The sequence below is a fragment of the Tursiops truncatus genome, chromosome 10 (assembly GCF_011762595.2).
Source record: "Tursiops truncatus isolate mTurTru1 chromosome 10, mTurTru1.mat.Y, whole genome shotgun sequence".
Taxonomy (NCBI): domain Eukaryota; kingdom Metazoa; phylum Chordata; class Mammalia; order Artiodactyla; family Delphinidae; genus Tursiops; species Tursiops truncatus.
Window position 1 is genome coordinate 61,575,507 of NC_047043.1, and position 16,122 is coordinate 61,591,628.

The following is a 16,122-nucleotide window of genomic DNA, read 5'->3' on the forward strand; positions in this document are numbered from 1 at the left end:
TACACCTCTCGGGGGCACCATGAGCAGACCACAATGTGAGCAGCCCACCCTGTTAGGTTACATTTGGGTTGGGGTCTAATACAGTCAGGACTGAGCCACTCCTCGGCTTGGTAAACACTCACCTAGGTGGCTTCCCAGAGCTCTCAGTGGGCACTGCATATACCTGGACTGGATTTCTTTACTTCCTTCCTACACGTAAACCCTCACTTCCTCACTTGGCTGTTTGCAGCAAAGGTCTCTGCGAGAGAGGTTTAAGGCAGGCAAGGGAAAGAGGTGAGGTCCCTGGCTTCTCTGCTTACCTCTGAAATAGACTTGACGAATCGGATCCCGTCATTGGCTCCTTTCACCTTGGCCAGGCAGGCACAGAAGTAATCCCAGTAGTCCTTCTTGTTGCCCAGGAGGGTGGCCTTCTCTTTCTGATCAAACTGGGCAGGGAAAGGAGAGTGAGGACGTCCAAACCCACTGCTATTTATCCCACCATTTAAACGATGAATAATGACAACTTCTTAGTTGCCTGGCACTGGGCAAGGCCCTTTATTGGCATTATTTTTATTTACTGGTGAATGAGGGGGTTTTCACCCTCAATTTACAGGTGAGGAAACTGAGGCTAGGAGAGGTTAAGTAACTAGCTCAAGGTCATACAACTAGTGAGGTTCAGGAATAACAGGCGCCCAAAGGGACCTCTGTGTATAGAGTTGGGTGGAAGACACCAAAGGTGCTATTAAGACATGGTAAAGAAACTCAAATGAAACGTTTTAAGGGGAACATGAAGAGTGTTAACGATGTCTTAACATAGGGAAATGTGTTAGTGACATTTTATCCGTTACTCAACTCAAGTTTCATTACTGTTTTAATATACATAGAATAAATCCAAATAAATGTCAGCCATGAGCCATTTCAAATCTAAAACCAAAATGGGCTGGAAAAAAAAAGCGCCCTATTAATACTTTCATAATGTAAAACAACAGAACCAGTTGAAAAGGCATGTGACCAAAAAAGAGGGGATATATGTATACATACAGCTGATTCACTTTGCTGTACAGCAGAAACTAACACAACATTGTAAAGTAACTATACTCTAATAAAAATTAAAAAAAAAAAAAAGGCACATGAAAGGTGAGCCTTCAATACACTGAGACACCTCCTCCAGTGGGCTCTCATCCTATACACGTTGGTGGGAGGTGACATTGCAAACTTATGGTGTTCAAAATGATAGAGGATATCTTCCTATAACGTAATGTTCTATAGCATTTTTTTATTATAAAAGATTTGCATACATTGTTAGGACAACTGGATAAAACAAAAAAGAAAAGAAAAAATTATAATGCCTACACCATCACCCTAAGATAACTTCTGTTATCATATTGGTCCATTTCCTTCCTGCCTATTGTAGTTGCCTGTATTTTTCCACATCTGCAGAGTTCTCTAGATCTGTGCTTCTTGAACCAAGCAGATATAAGCATTACACTGTAAACATGTTAAAAGAAAACTTCCTGAGCTGACCTCAGAGATCCTGATTCAGCACGTCAAGGTGGGGACCAAGAGTGCACTTCTAACCGGTTCCCAGGTGATGCCGATGCTGCTGGTCTATGGACCACACTTTGAGGAGCGAGGCTCTAAAACAGGGGCCTCTGGATAATCTTCAGAGGGTCCGCATACTCCTAGAAAATGTGTGATTGTATGTGTATGCATGTGTTTGGGGAGAGATTCCATAGCTTTCACCGGACTGCCAAAGGGGTACGTGACTCCCCCAAAGTTAAGATCCCTGCTATACAGAGAGACCTTGTGACCTGCATTAAGATGACCTAAATCTCTGAAGAATGTTCTCGATTCCCAAAACCATCCTGAGGGGCAACATTCTGATTCCTCAGAGGATCACACTTGGAGGCTGGGGATGGCTCTGACCTTCAGTCTAACCAGGAGGGCTCAACGGCTGCACTGAGCTTTCAGAGCTGCGTCCTGAATGTTGATGAAGAAGCCAAGAGGGAGACAAGAGACAATAGAGCAGAAATCAACACATGACAGGAGTCACTTACTTGAAGGAGATACTCAAGTTTATATGAAAACTTATGCAAGCTGGTGCTGTCATCTGTGACGGGTTCCCCTGCTTCCTTAAATTCTCTGCTTAGCTCTGTCACAGCATCTTTAAGACAACAAACAGGAGCATGTCACCAGATGGAGACTGGCCTCCGAGAGAGCAGCGGGATGGCCCCGGGGAGCAGCAGGCCTGAGTGGCCCATGATGGCAAAGCACCGTGCACACGTGGAGCACTACATAAACATCCATGGGCGGGAACTCCAAGTCAGAAGGCGCTAGGATGTCCTGAGAGCCCACAGGTACTTCACAACAGCTCACTGACTGGGCACATTTCTTGGTCATCCCTGTAGGCCCACCATGTAGGCCTTATCATTTGCGAGTAGTATTTCGTCAAAAATGTCTGCTGTGTGGATAAATCATACAGCAGTCCCCTAATACTGACTTCCTGAGAGCTTTATCCTCTACTCCAGCCATGTTTCTTGTTCTTCACTGTAACCCCACTGCTCGGTACAGTTAAGTCCAGGTTTCCAGAGGACCCAGAATATGCAGAGGTCATGACGACAATGCCAAGAATGACACCACCACCTGCTTCTGTTAACTGAGTACTGGCTAGGCACCAGGCCTCTGCGTGTTTTTCTCATTCAATAGAGCACTGTGAGGCAGGAATTGCTTTATTTCAACAAATCTAAGATGCAACTGATTTTAAGATGATCCCAAATCCAGAGCTATTAAAATGTGAAAAAAACGTAAATGCACGGTAGAATTGATGAAAGCTGGCATTATCATCCCCACTTTACAGACGAGGAACTCACGGAGAGGTCAGAGCCAAAGATCACGGGTGGCAAACAGCGGAGCTGAAATGAGAACCCTGGTTTTCTCAGGGGCTCTCTGACCCCAGAGCTCACCTCTTAACTTCTAAGACGATTTACCTCCCAGTGTAGAAAAAGAGGAAAAACCCCTTTGACTCTCACTCACAGCCCTGCCGTGGGACAGAGGGACTGTCAGAAGTTGCGTTTGGTTTAGACACTGAGAAAGATGTCCCCAGCCGAGATGGCTGGAACATGCTGCACAAAGCTACCTCCTCTGAGAATTCTTGAAAGAAAAGGAACCCCTAGCCACTGCTCTCAAACACCATGGTTAGAAAGCAGACCTGCCAGGACTGAAGCTGAGCCTGAGCTGCTAAAAGTTAATCAACACTGACTCCTCAAGCAAAGGTCAGCAAATGGCGAAGACATGTTCTTGGGACTGAGTCTCACAACAAGTGACTGTGGTCTGGTGTGTCCTACTAGAAGTGTCTGCTGTGGCGGCACTGACAGCCGGCAGCCAGGGACCAGGAAAGACACACAGCTGTCCTCCCCCACCCTCAGGCTGGGGTAAAGCTCATAACCTGACCTGGGAACTCCTGAAATTTTGAAAGAAGGAGCCTTGGACGTGGAATATGAAATTTCCAGCTCTAATCTCTGATAATTACCAACAGATGAAAAGAAAGGGTCTTGAGAAAGTGTGGTGCCTTTTAAAAATTCCCACCAAAGTGCTCTGAGGGCTGGTTATAGGACGTTGAGATGGCCTTGGGATGTGGGGCATGACAGACGAGGATAGCACATGGGGTGGGAAAGGGCAACTGAACAAATTCTGATGCCTGTCCTCCTCCCTGGATCAGGAGCTCTGCCATGGGCTCCTCTCTTCCCTCCAATAAGGACCTCTGGGTCCCAGACTCATCCTTGAGAACCAGAGACTAAAACAGAGAGAAGATGGCTTACTTTGTGGAGAAACCTCTGAAGACCAGGGGCAAACTCAGATTTGCAGGGACTGTCATGTTACTTTCTGTGTGTATGTGTGTGCATGTGTGTGTGTGTATATAGATTTAAAAAGAAAAAAGCCATCTCCCACATTTTAGCTGGATGTAGACTGGTGTGGTTAAGAGCACAGACCCTGGCACCAGGTGTGTGTGCAAACCCAGGCTCTGCCTGACTGGATGTGTGACCGTAGGCAAGTCACTTAACCTCTCTGTGCCTGTTTCCACATCTGCAAAATGGGAATAATAATGGTCCCTGCCTCACAGGACCAAACGTGAGGACTCAATGAGCTATTATTATCTGTGAGACTCGTGCCTGGCACACATGAAATGCCATGAAGGCCCAAAATACTACATAAACAGGAGATACGCCTGAGAAAGTGATTTTTATCTCATCGATATTTGCCTTCACAATGACGACTGTTGTGGCCTCCACTAACCTGGGTATGAGAGACTGCAGTCGGTTATCACTGTGTCTGAGCAGTTAGGAACCTGCGCCTTGAGTCTGTCAGGAGAGTGTCACTGGGGTCCCCATGACACGGAGGAAGGAGTCAGCTTCAGACTGTGTTGTAGCAAATGTGCTGGTGCTCCAGAGAGGCTTACAAGACCTGCCCTGGTGATTCATGAGGGATGGAAAACTTGCCAAAATTCTCCCCTTGGGACGTCACCTGAAAGGGTGAACCTGGGCCCTGGACTCCACAGCCAGTACAGAACACAGCGGGTTCCTCCCGAGCCTGCTCTCTGCACACGGACCCCCGCCTGCCTTGCCTTTGTCCAGTGAGCCAAGGCCCACAAGTCTCTCTCATTGGGCAACGTTGAGCTCAGGGAAGTCTGGGGGGCAGCAGGCCCAGAACTGGAGTGAGTCCCACCCGGAACCAGGTGGAAGAGCAAAACAAGCAAGATGGGTGTCTCGTCTTCCTGCTTAGAAGGAGGCAGAATATCTCTGCAAATGAGCCAATTCCGCCGTCTCCCAGAGACTCACAATTCAAAGACTTAACGGGTGGTTTGAAAACACAAACACACACACACAGAAATCAGACCCAGACCCAGAAAGAGGTATTTGATTTTGTTTACAAAGTGCCTTTACAGTGCCTGAGAGGAGGGCCAGGCAAGGTCTCCCAGCCTTAACAGGGCGGACATCTGAGCCCCAAATATTTCAATATGATGTGTCCCGAGGGCTCCGATTACTCTCGGTGTAAACACAGATCACAGGGCTAATTTCAGCTGGCAACAGCAAAAGCACAGTCACAGCTCTCTCAACACCAAGCTCGGTGTGCCCTGCAGCCAAGCCGTACCTTGCAAATCGCGGATGATTCTCTGCAGCTGGCTCTCCACGCTGGTGGACGCCATGGTAACCGGGACCGTCAGGGGCCGCCTTTCCTGGCTGTGGGCCTCCTGCCTGGGGCCGCTCAGCAGTGGTCAGACGCCGAGGTGGCACCTGCACAGGAGCGGTCACAGACACAATTTAAAGACAGTAGTAGAGGCACACTGCTCTGGGCACAAAGTCGCCCCATCTGGGCATCTTCCCTCAATGGGAAGGGCTTGACCTTTCTGTGTGGGCCTTGCTCTGTGGGCATTCTCTGATACACTTATGTTCAGACACAGGGACCTGGTTGGGAGCTTCAAAAGAAACAAGATCAACTAAAGAGCATGACCTATTCTTTCTGAGCTCCCCTCCTAGTCTGCCCTTAGGCAGGCCTGCCGCACTTTCCACCTTTAAAAACGCTTCCCAGTGGCTCCCCCATCCCCCTACACCAAGGCCAGAACTAGTCCAACCCCGCTCACTGACCTGCTAAGCCTAAGGTGCCACCACACCAAATCAGCTGTCTCCTCCAGGCCGGGCCCTCCCCCCTCCCCAGGCAGCGGTGGAGGCCTGAGGCTGAGGACACATACCCTAAGGGCCTCCGGACCAAGGAGAGCCTGGCTTGCCTCTCAGGGAGGTCTGCAGCCTCCAGCCACCAGAGTCCCGCTCAGCTTGGGAGGGCAGACACCAGGGGCCGTCAGGGGCCTGCGCAGCCCTCAGGACCAGTCAAGGGCAGTCTCTATTTTAAGCTCGGTTACGGTTCTCTCACGGCTGGTGAGTCCCGAGTTACCATCGCTACTTGGGCAGCTGCTGAAGTGATTTAAGGACACAGAGGTGGCTGGAGACCAACAAAGAGGAGGAGATACGAGCAGCATCGGAAGGAGGTCTGGACACGCACTTGGACACCACCATATTCTCCTTTCAGAACCTCTAACCCTTTCCTTAGATGTCCGCTGCAAAGGCGTAACATTTGCTGGCAAAAGCAGTTGGCAAGACTAGAGGTGGCCTTAGTAGCCACCCCTAGACGAGGGCCTGCTGCGCACTGGGCCTGTTAGGTGCTTTACACACTGACTCATTTTAATTCTCAGCAGCACCCTGGGAGATAGGTAACGAACAAGGGAGAAACTGGCATACAGAGAAGCTGTGTAACTTGTCTAAGGCCCCGGGCCAGTAGGGAGGGGAATCGTGATGTGAACTCTGGTCAGTCTGAATTCAACCCCTTTGGCTCTACAACGGAGCCACTGTCACTACAGCAAATGTCAACCACTTCCACTGGCTTCTAGGAACTGCCCGGAACTCCAGCGCCTCTCAAATGTGCCACCACCTTGAGTGTTTCAAACATGAACTGGTCCTCACTCTCCCACCACGCTCTTCGCCTTACTGCTCTAGGAGACAAGGCAAGAAGATCCAGGGGGAGAAATGGTCGCCAACCTCAAGTTCCTCCAAATATTTACACAAGCATTCCAGGTCAGCCTGAGGCCTGGGGAGGGCCTGTCATGGCGCAGATATGCCAAGGCCTGTTTTTAACTCACAAGCCAGTGCAGCTGTGAGTCAGTGAAAACAAGGCCCAAATAGGGCTTCTCCAGCCTAGGAGGAACTAGACAGGTACATACCTGTACCACATTCCCAGTAATTCGTGACATGGAGCGCCAGAGAGCCAGGGCATCCACAAAGACTCCGCCCAAGTCCCTAGCAAGTGCTGGCACCTGCCATCACAGACACCAAACCGAGGGTGGGTGTGATTTACCAGAAGCCAGCCTGCCCATCCCTGGGCGGCTCTCTAGGTCAGCTGCTGAACACAGAGCCTGAGCAGGGACCAGCCAGGGCCCTAGAGAGCAGGAGCCCAGGATGGGCCAGACTTCTGCAGGGGCTCTGCTGCCTGGGCAGACACTTGGCTCCTCCCCCAGCGAGGAGGAGAGGACCAAGGATCATCACTGTCAATGCACAGCTGTCCCGGCACCACACGGTCAAGTGCAGCCTGGGGATACTGGGGCAACAAGGCACCATCCAGCCCTGGAGGAGCTCGGCTGTGCACCAAGAAGACAGACAGAAAAGCATCCAGATATGCGGATATGGCAGAAGAGGTCCATGCAGAGACATGAATAAAAAGTTACGGGTACTCAGCAAGGAGAGGGAATGAACCAGGGATACACACAACAAATGATGTTTGCCGAGTGAAAGAAGCCAGACTGAAAAGCTACCTACTTTATGATTCCATCTGCATCCTGTTCTTACAAAGGCAAAACACTGGGGGGGAATCAGATCCATGGGTGCCAGGAGCTGAGGGGGAAGGGAGGGTTTGACTACAAGAGAGTATGCAGAAATTCTGGTGGGCAACTCTACTCTGTGTCGTGATTATGGTGTTGGTTACATGACTGTATATATTTGACGAATATATATTTGTCAAAACTCACATACTGTACATCTTATCTCAGCAAACAAAAGAGCAGCATTGGTATGAATTTAGCAAGATGCAATGGGACCTGAGGAAGGGAACTTTCATTCTGCTGGGGGAAGGGAGAGGATGGTGGACACTCTCAGTAATGGCAACTTAGTTGGGTGATGAACAGGAGGTCATCGAAGAGACCTGAGGAGGAGAGGGCGCCAGGGTGGAGGGCACAGCAGGTGTAGAGGCTGTTTCTCTACCTGCACTCCCCTTATTTGACTATGGTCACCAGAGAGCTTTGTACCTTCGGGAAGAAATAATCTTGTAAGAAGATAACCTATACCCCATGAGTCCACTGGGTCTCTGTGTATACTTACTTAAAACTAGGCTGAGACTCGCAAATGACAGAGAGGGCGGAGCCTGGAAAGGAAGCACTAACGACAACAGATTCTTAGTCATCCAGGCTCTGGCTGGGACAACGCATGAACTATAAGACCAGCTGGATGTCCTAGAAACCAGCCCTCTTTGGAGCCTGGCACAAGGGCAATAGTGTCTGTAAACCAAACTGGCATCTTGGAATGACGAGCCTGAACAGGTAGAAACATGCTCCTTCAAGACTTCTTGGCACTCTGGTGAAGCCGCAAGTGTCAGCCCGAGCCCAGGAGGCCTTCTCCGCCTGAGCCTCGGAGTGCCTCCCTCCCCTGAGGCCAAGTTCCCAGGCCACGGGGTGAGCTGTGCCCAACCACTGATTACACAAGTTGATTTTCCAAAGACCCTCTGCCTCACCACCAAGATGAGCCCTGAGAAACCGCTGCTGGGCCTATAGGGCACAGTGACTACACAGTGACCCACCACAGCTGTGGGTCACCACCTCACAGGTTTTCAGGAAGCAAATGGTCACCACAGGAATGCTATTTTCATGGACTTGAAAGAATGACTCTTCGCATTCTGGCCTCCCTTTTCCTGGGCCTGAGGTTATTATTAAACTTCAAAAGACACAGAATGGGGCACAGTCTCTCTCCACTCCTTGGTCAACTTCCTTGTGTCTCTAGATAAGCCTGCCCTTTGGTTTAGGGATGAGATATTTTTTACTCACAACACTTCTGACACCAAATGTGTGGCTTTTTCCCCCACACCGATATCCAGTTGACACTAATGGGTGTCCTACAATTCAATTCAATTCTTTTTCTTTTTGGCCATGCTGCAGGGCTTGCGGGATCTTAGTTCCCCGACCAGGGATTGAACCCGTGCCCTCGGCAGTGAAAGCGTGGAGCCCTAACCATTGGACCACCAGGGAAGTCTCTCAATTCAATTATAACTCTAACTACCTGAAGCCAGTGCAGACCCCATAGGTTAAAGGCTCAGTCCACAAGACTGCCCCGGCTTCAGACACCAGTCACAGGTCCCAGTACCTGTCACTACCTGTACCTCTGACCAACCAGCTATAAACTGGGGTTCCCAAAATCCCCATCTCAGGTTCTATAATTTGCTAGAACGGCTCACAAAACTTGGGGAAACATTTTACTATAACTGGTTTATTTTAAAGGACACAATTCAGCAACAGTGAAATGCAAGAGATGCAAGATAAGGGGGGTGGGGTGGGAGCTTCCATACGCTCAGAGCTCTGCGCCCTCCAGTACTTCAATGTGTCATCAGCACAGTATTTCTCAGAATCCTGTCATCTGAGGTTTTTACGGAGGTTTCATTACATAGGCATGACTGATTAAATCACTGGCCACTGGCCATTTATGCCACCTTCAGCCCCTCTCCACTCCCCAGAGGGGTCTAAGGGTGGGGCTGAAAGTCCTCTGGCAACCAGCCCTCAGGCAGAAGCTATCTATCCAGGGGCCCATGAAGAGTCATCTTACTAGCATATGGTTATGCTTATGGTTGAAAGGGTTTTGCTATGAATAACAAAAGACACTCCTATTACTCAGGAAATTCCAAGAGTTTTGGAAGCTCTGTGCCAGGAACCAGGGTAAGAGATCAAATATATATTTCCTATTATATTACGGGAATCACAGACTTCTGGCATGGACCAGTGCGATCCTGACCTCTACAACCCGTTGGCAACCTGCTCTCCTAACTCAGGAGACACTCCACACCGCCATGGGCTCCAGGACTCCAGCGCCTTGCAAGGCCCCCAAAGTGCAAATCACCTCCATCAACCCAGGGTCCTTGTTGCAGACATTGTGAACACCTCCATCACTGTCTCTAGCAAGCTCTTTCAAATACCAGAGAAATTCATTTTATAAAATTTGGGGGAACACTGGATTCTCTTGCCAACAACTCAAAATTATGTTTAAGCTTATCCAGAATGTCTGAAAACATCCAATCTTCTGGTAAAGAGGAAAAGGGACTAAACGCGTTTTTAAAAATTCTTATTTATTACTTGGTACTGTTACCCGGGTTCCTCGTCACAGCCTATGTATTATTTTAGAGGTAAAGGATCTTCCCTGACCTCCAAATTCCTCCCATACCTGCCTAGATGTGCCTTAAACAACAGAGACGGCAGTTCAGTCCCAAATTAAGATACGAAGACGCTGACTCATGGAAACTTCTTTACACTATGGTACAAATGACTAATACTCATGATGTTCCCCCAAACTGGCTCTGGCAGGAGAAACACAGTGCCAGCTGAAATTGCCACTTGCCATCTGCCTCTACAAGGATTAAGCCACTGCAGCCATTGACCTTCAAGACATCCTGAAAGGAGTTCAGGGTGGAGATCAGGAATGAGGCACTCTGTGCTCTGGGAAAAACTGGCAGAACAAGCCTTCCGATAGTTCGACATTTTCAGGAGAAGATTTTACGAGCCTAAATTCTTCCATCTTCTCATATACAGAAAAGCACTCAAATCATTAACAGTGACATCTGCTCCTCGTGACTAGCAGCAAGCCTTGCCACAATGTGTGACTGACTGCACGCACCCCCTTCACTAAAACCATATATACTGACCTTCCCCCCCTTAACAAAACTTAACCGACGGCTCTCATGTTGTGTATTTTTTTGTCAGCTGACAACAGCATCTGAGTAGCCACATAAGGAAAGAAGGATCAGAAGGGGAGGAGGAGGTCTGGGGCATAGAAGACAACCCTGCCCTGCCTGCCAAATTTGCCATACTTGCTCCCAACACAACAGCTAAGACATGACCCAGAGAGGGCACCATACAGTCGGCTCCTCCCCGACTCCCAAACAAGCTGGGGCATACACGTTGTCAACTCCACCCTGACTGGGAAAGAATGTTAACAAGGACAGTTCAGACCAGTCAAAAGCAGGAAGCCTTTCCGAAGAGTCCATTGCCTCGGCCTGGTTCAGCACACCCAACAGCATCTATCTAGTTACCACCTATGGAAAGGGGGCACTTGGCTGGTACCTGCAGCTGTGAAGGCCTGGAGGTCCTGGGGCCCAGTGCTGAAACGGTCAGTGGTCAGGCAGACTGCCCTCACCAGAGCTTCTAGATGGTGCCCAGGAGAGTGCTCAAGAGTTTATCAGAGGCCAAGATTTCAGCACACGTGAACAAAGGCTCATTAGGCGACACAATTATAATTAAAGACCTATAATTAAAGGGCTGACCAACTGCAGGCCTGGGTCATCTCGCCCAAACCACTCCTTGCTTGTAATCTTCTCTTTCTTAAAGGGAATGAAGACTTGAGACTTTGCCATCACTTCTTGAAACTTCTCTTGGCCCCCTCCCTCCCACCAACAATTCCAGGTCTCTTGGTCACTCCCCCTGGAACATACACAAAACTGGCCCCGATTCCAGTCTGCTGACCCAGGAGAGCAGGGTCAAGAGGGATTTGTGGCTGTGCGGTGTTGCTTCTGGGCTTGGAGAAAGCTATCTTTTTTACGAAGGTGGGCAGTTGCTCAGAAAGGAGCCACATATCCACATTTGGGGGTGCAGGGCGGAGGTCTTGCCACTGGAAAGCCCAGAGAAAACATCCAGGAAGCAATGGGCAAGGAAAGTGTCTTCTCTTCTCTCAATCACAGCTGAGTCCTGCCAAGCTGGACCCTATTCAGAATGCAGAATCAGATTCATCTTGTGAAATTTCCATTCCCTATCATGTAACAAATAATGCGATAAAGATTATGCCATGATTGGGTGAGCCCCATGGTACATTTAGTTCAAAGTACTGACCTCTTCCTACTGTGTGTGTGTGTGTGTGTGTGTGTGTGTGTGTGTGTGTGTGTGTGTGTGTGTGTGTGTGTGTGTGTGTGTTCAGATACAGTGGAGAGAGGTTACCCTTTACCTTCCTCCACGGAGGAGGTGTGCAAGGAGAAGAACAGACATTCTCGGTGGTTAACTTTGGCTGAGGCTTCTAGGCCCCGCTCCTGACCCAGGCTGTAGATGCCCTGGAAAGAGCACCTGGGGCTACAGTTCCTTCCAGCTCCACATTAAGCCGCCACCTCTGGTTCAGTTGCCAGCCCACCCTGGACCTCTTACAGGGATCCTCCTCTTGGCCTAGCCCTCTGCAGACTGATGGCTTGCTTGGAATGCTTTTTCCCTTCAGGATTTTCTTCTGGATTCCAAGGGCTCCCCGAACTCGGTTTTCTGCCCCAGGCCAAGGGTGTAGCACCCCAGGCTCCTGAGATGGTTAGCCGGACCTGCCCTTGGGCTCTGAAACCAGCCACACTGCCACAGGACTATACCCAGACCACAGACTCTCCTTAAGTCTGTCCTCCGAAACACACCGGCACGCACATCCTCATCCCTGTGAGGAGGATCTGACCCAACTAGAAACAGGCACCTGGTTTCTTTCAAATGCCACAGAGAACAGCAAGGACCACCGGCGGCCACTAAAACCACCAGGCTGACTGGCTCCAAAGTGAGGAAGAGGGAGAAACACCTCCTGCCCAAATCAGCACAGTTCTGTCATCCTCATCCTGTAAAAGCCAGGGAGCCCATGCACTCTGAGGCCGAAGCTCTTATGAGGACAGTACAGTAACACATCTAAGAACAGCATGATAAACAGAGACCCATGGAAACAGTTCCAAACCCACCCTACTGATTGATTTAGGTGTTCAAACAGAGGCTATTAAACCAACCAAAAGCTTAAAAAAAAAAATCTGGCATTGAGATCACAAACAGGAAATATTGTTTATCTTTTGAGCAACACAATGACATCCATCCACTAGGTGAACAGATGTTCACAAGGCCAAACTCGAATCATCTCTGCTCACAGGCGGCCTCTGGTTAACGAATCTTACCTGCTCTGCTGCCTGGGCTGGCTAGTGAATGTGGCTCCAGACTTTGAGTTCCTATCAGTGATTTTCACCATGACACCACAGCTAGACAATACGCTTCCTCTGCCTCAGGTTTAAAGACACTTTGGTTTTGAGTCACCAAAGCTGTCCTTGGAATCACCAGAAAATGCAGGTTACCCATTAGCCAAGCCTCTCCCCTAAAGGGAAGACGGGGACTGCCATTCTTGAGTGCCTATTGTATGTTCTAGAGGCAGCAGCCCACAGTCTCAGTGACCAACATGGGACAAAGTTACCAACTGCTCTGATCTTGTGCTGTTTTGGGTGGTTCCTCTTGTCACAAACATCCGTGGGGGCCATTCCATCCCAGAAGGACCAGGTTAAAAGCATGGCTCCTGAACCCATGCCGGTGTCCCAAAACCAGTCACAAGGAGCAAAGACCATCCAAAGAGTAGCTAGAGGATCGACTCCAAAGCAACACAAAAATAACTGGAGTAAAATATTAACTGTAGAATCTAACAGGTGGGTATATGTTCTCTATACAATTCTTTCAATGATTCTGTATGTTTGTTTTCCCAAATTAAAAACTAAATGAAGCATTACGCAAAGAACACTTTTAACAGAAACAGAAAATCTTTTTCCTACAGCCTTTTCACGTTCTTTCAATCAAAGAAGGCCCCGTCCCATCACTGAGACAATTAACTCTGATTTCCAGGGTGATTAATAATAACGGCTCAAAACTGGTACAGGGCATTCAATAATTTCTGAACAGTAGCTCTCAAGGGAGGGAGGGTCAAGTGGAATCTACTCAACATGGGCCCACTTCAGAGGGGTGGGAGCCACTGAAAGCAGAACCTCAGCGTGACAGCTCTTCCCCAGCTACAATACCCAGCAGCCCGCATTAGGCAGATGGCAGGGGAGTTAAGCTTGCTACAGAGCACAAGGCTGGAAGTGGCAGGAGAGCAGTGAGCAGATTAACGCCTGATCCTCTGCCCTCAAAGAGCCCCTGACCCATTTCTCTGTTGGGAAAGGAAACTGCTGTGGTAAGACAGGCAGAGGGACAGAGAGGCTGCGGCCAACACCGGTAGTTTCAAAGAGTGCTCTATTTTGCTCTGGAGGGGGGCAGCGGATGGAACTGTGAAGAGTGACAAGGGGCATCAGATGACACAAGTGCACTATCTGGGAGCCACGTGGTTAAGGTGTCAACCACACATGCTTTTCTGAGGAAAAGTAAAATTCAGCCCTCCCCTTACACCCTCCGACCTAGGTTCTTCATATCACGGACCCTAGCCGAAGTCCGGTGCAGCCACACCACAATCCAAAAATCCACAGGTGTTTCAGGAACAATCACCTGGGGGCTATCTCGAAACCCTACACCAAAGCACAAGAGACACTGGGTAAAGAGAATGGGCCATGGCCTGGGGATGGCCCAGGATGAACAAACCGTCCCCTTACGAGAGGGGAGAGACCCGGGCAAAGTTAAGTCTTGGAGTTTTGCAAAGTTAAGGTCTGGGCTGTCCCGGCCCAGCTGAGCCAGGAAATACGCCTCTTCAGGTTATCGGCTTCTTGGACAATGCAAGCAGAAACTCGGGGACCTGTCCCTCCTGTGCTTAAAGACTCCAAGACTTGTTCTGAGACCACACATGTGGGATCCTTGGCCGTCGGGTGTTTTGGAACTGGTGTTTGGGCGGAGGGGGGAGGGGGGCTGTCTGTCTTCCTAACTGATTACCAGAGGCAGCCTGGGTTCCAGGGTCAGATTCACCGGCCCTAGGTGCTTCCTAGGCCCGCTGGGCAAGGGCATTGGGCAAGGGCTCCGGCAGAGTCTGTGGGACACCCGGCATAAGGGCGGAGGCGGTAAGGGCAACAGGTGACAAGCCGCGCCTGGAGGGAAGTTCTCCGCTCCGGAGACGACAGCAACTAGAGGTGCCCCATGAGTCCGGACGGCCATCCGCAACACTTACGCGCTCGTGGGTCCACGCTGGGACAGAACCGAAACTTTCTGCTGCCAAGCGGAAGAGTACGAGAGCGCGGTGTAGGCGGCCATGATACGCAGACCCCTCCGCAGACTGGCGCAGACTACAACTTCCAGCATGCTCCACAGGGCCTCTGTCTACAACTCCCATCGGACCCCACGGACAGAGTGCGGACTACAACTCCCGGCATGCTCCGCAGAGCTGATGCTCACAACGCCCACTGGTTCCTTGGCGGCAGCCGGCTTTAAATTAACCCTTGCAATCCCTGGGAGCACGTGTGTCCACAAATCGTATGTCTGGGATCCTGAAAGCAGTGCTGTCCACGTGTGGCTTTTGAGAACTTGAAATGTGACTAGTTTGAGTTGAATTGTACATGTGCTGTAAGTGCAAAATACACCTGAGTTCCAAAAGAATGTAAAATAGCTCATTAACATTTTTATATTGATTCCATGTTGAAATAATAATGTTTTAATATATCGGGCTAAATAAAAAGCATTATATATTGCTGGGCCTAATGGTCTATCTTTTCATCCCCCTTGCTACTTAACACAGGGACCTGCTTAAAATCACTGCTCAAAAACTATGTGTTAATGAATGAACTATCACTCCTAACCTCCCTACTCTCTGCCCAATTTCTATTTATAAGTTACATTTTCCATTTATACGTTGTGAAGCACTCTGAGGCTGCACTCAATAGAACAAAATGCACTCATTAGTAATGAATGGTCACAAGAGAGGAGGGGAACAGTACCTGGAGTACTTCAGCCTATGACTGGACTCCAAAACACCCTTCTACCTCACAGGACTTAGCTGTTGGTGTCCAGTCAGGAGCCATGGCCCAAACATTACAAATGCACAAAGAGGGGAGTTATCTGGTAGAATAATTCAGGAAAGGAAATAGATTTAGGCTATGGCATCTCATTAGCCATCTTTTCTGAGTTAGTTGTAGAGAAGGCAGTGAGTTAGATGAATGGAATAGTCAATTTGTGGGAGCTGGGGAGAAGTGATTTCCATCCTTCCTGTTGGGATGGAAACAATGAAAGGAAAAGGGAAGAGGGGGAAGGAGATGGCAAAGGGAAATCATTCATCCTGAAATGCAGTCCCCCTAAAACTGAGTCCCCCTGCCAAGGGAACAGACACAGGTGGGTACTTCCTTCCCCAGACTCCCACAGTTCACTGCAAAGTGCCTTGGAATAATTTTAATGACACATTTAAGGTGTCCGTTCCCAGTTGTGTGGACAATCAAGCCAGGTCATTCTCTCTCAGTCAAGAGGGTTCATCCAGGTCACCTGGAAAAAGGGCCAAGATTCCCTGGGACAAAAGTAATCCTATGGAAATCTTGCCCCACACAGGAATGACCAGAGGCTGGCCAACTTGAGAGTGGCGCTTTGTGGTCTCACTCCCCTCAACGTGGCCCTCCCATAGC

General features: G+C 49.4%; 1 protein-coding gene across 4 annotated transcripts in view; it reads right to left on the reverse strand.

Moving 5' to 3' along the window:
* Positions 1-14,796, reverse strand: part of FYCO1 (FYVE and coiled-coil domain autophagy adaptor 1) — an 86,111-nt gene extending 71,315 nt beyond the window's left edge. For all 4 annotated transcript variants that reach the window (XM_033864724.2, XM_033864723.2, XM_033864725.2 and 1 more), the window contains exons 1-4: positions 14,685-14,796; positions 5,128-5,270; positions 2,037-2,143; positions 300-425 (exon numbers count right to left, since the gene is read on the reverse strand). In XM_033864724.2, coding sequence (XP_033720615.1) covers positions 300-425; positions 2,037-2,143; positions 5,128-5,182 — 288 coding nt within the window. In that variant the 5' untranslated portion in view covers positions 5,183-5,270; positions 14,685-14,796. The remainder of the gene's footprint in view (positions 1-299; positions 426-2,036; positions 2,144-5,127; positions 5,271-14,684) is intronic.
* Positions 14,797-16,122: the final 1,326 nt, after the last annotated feature.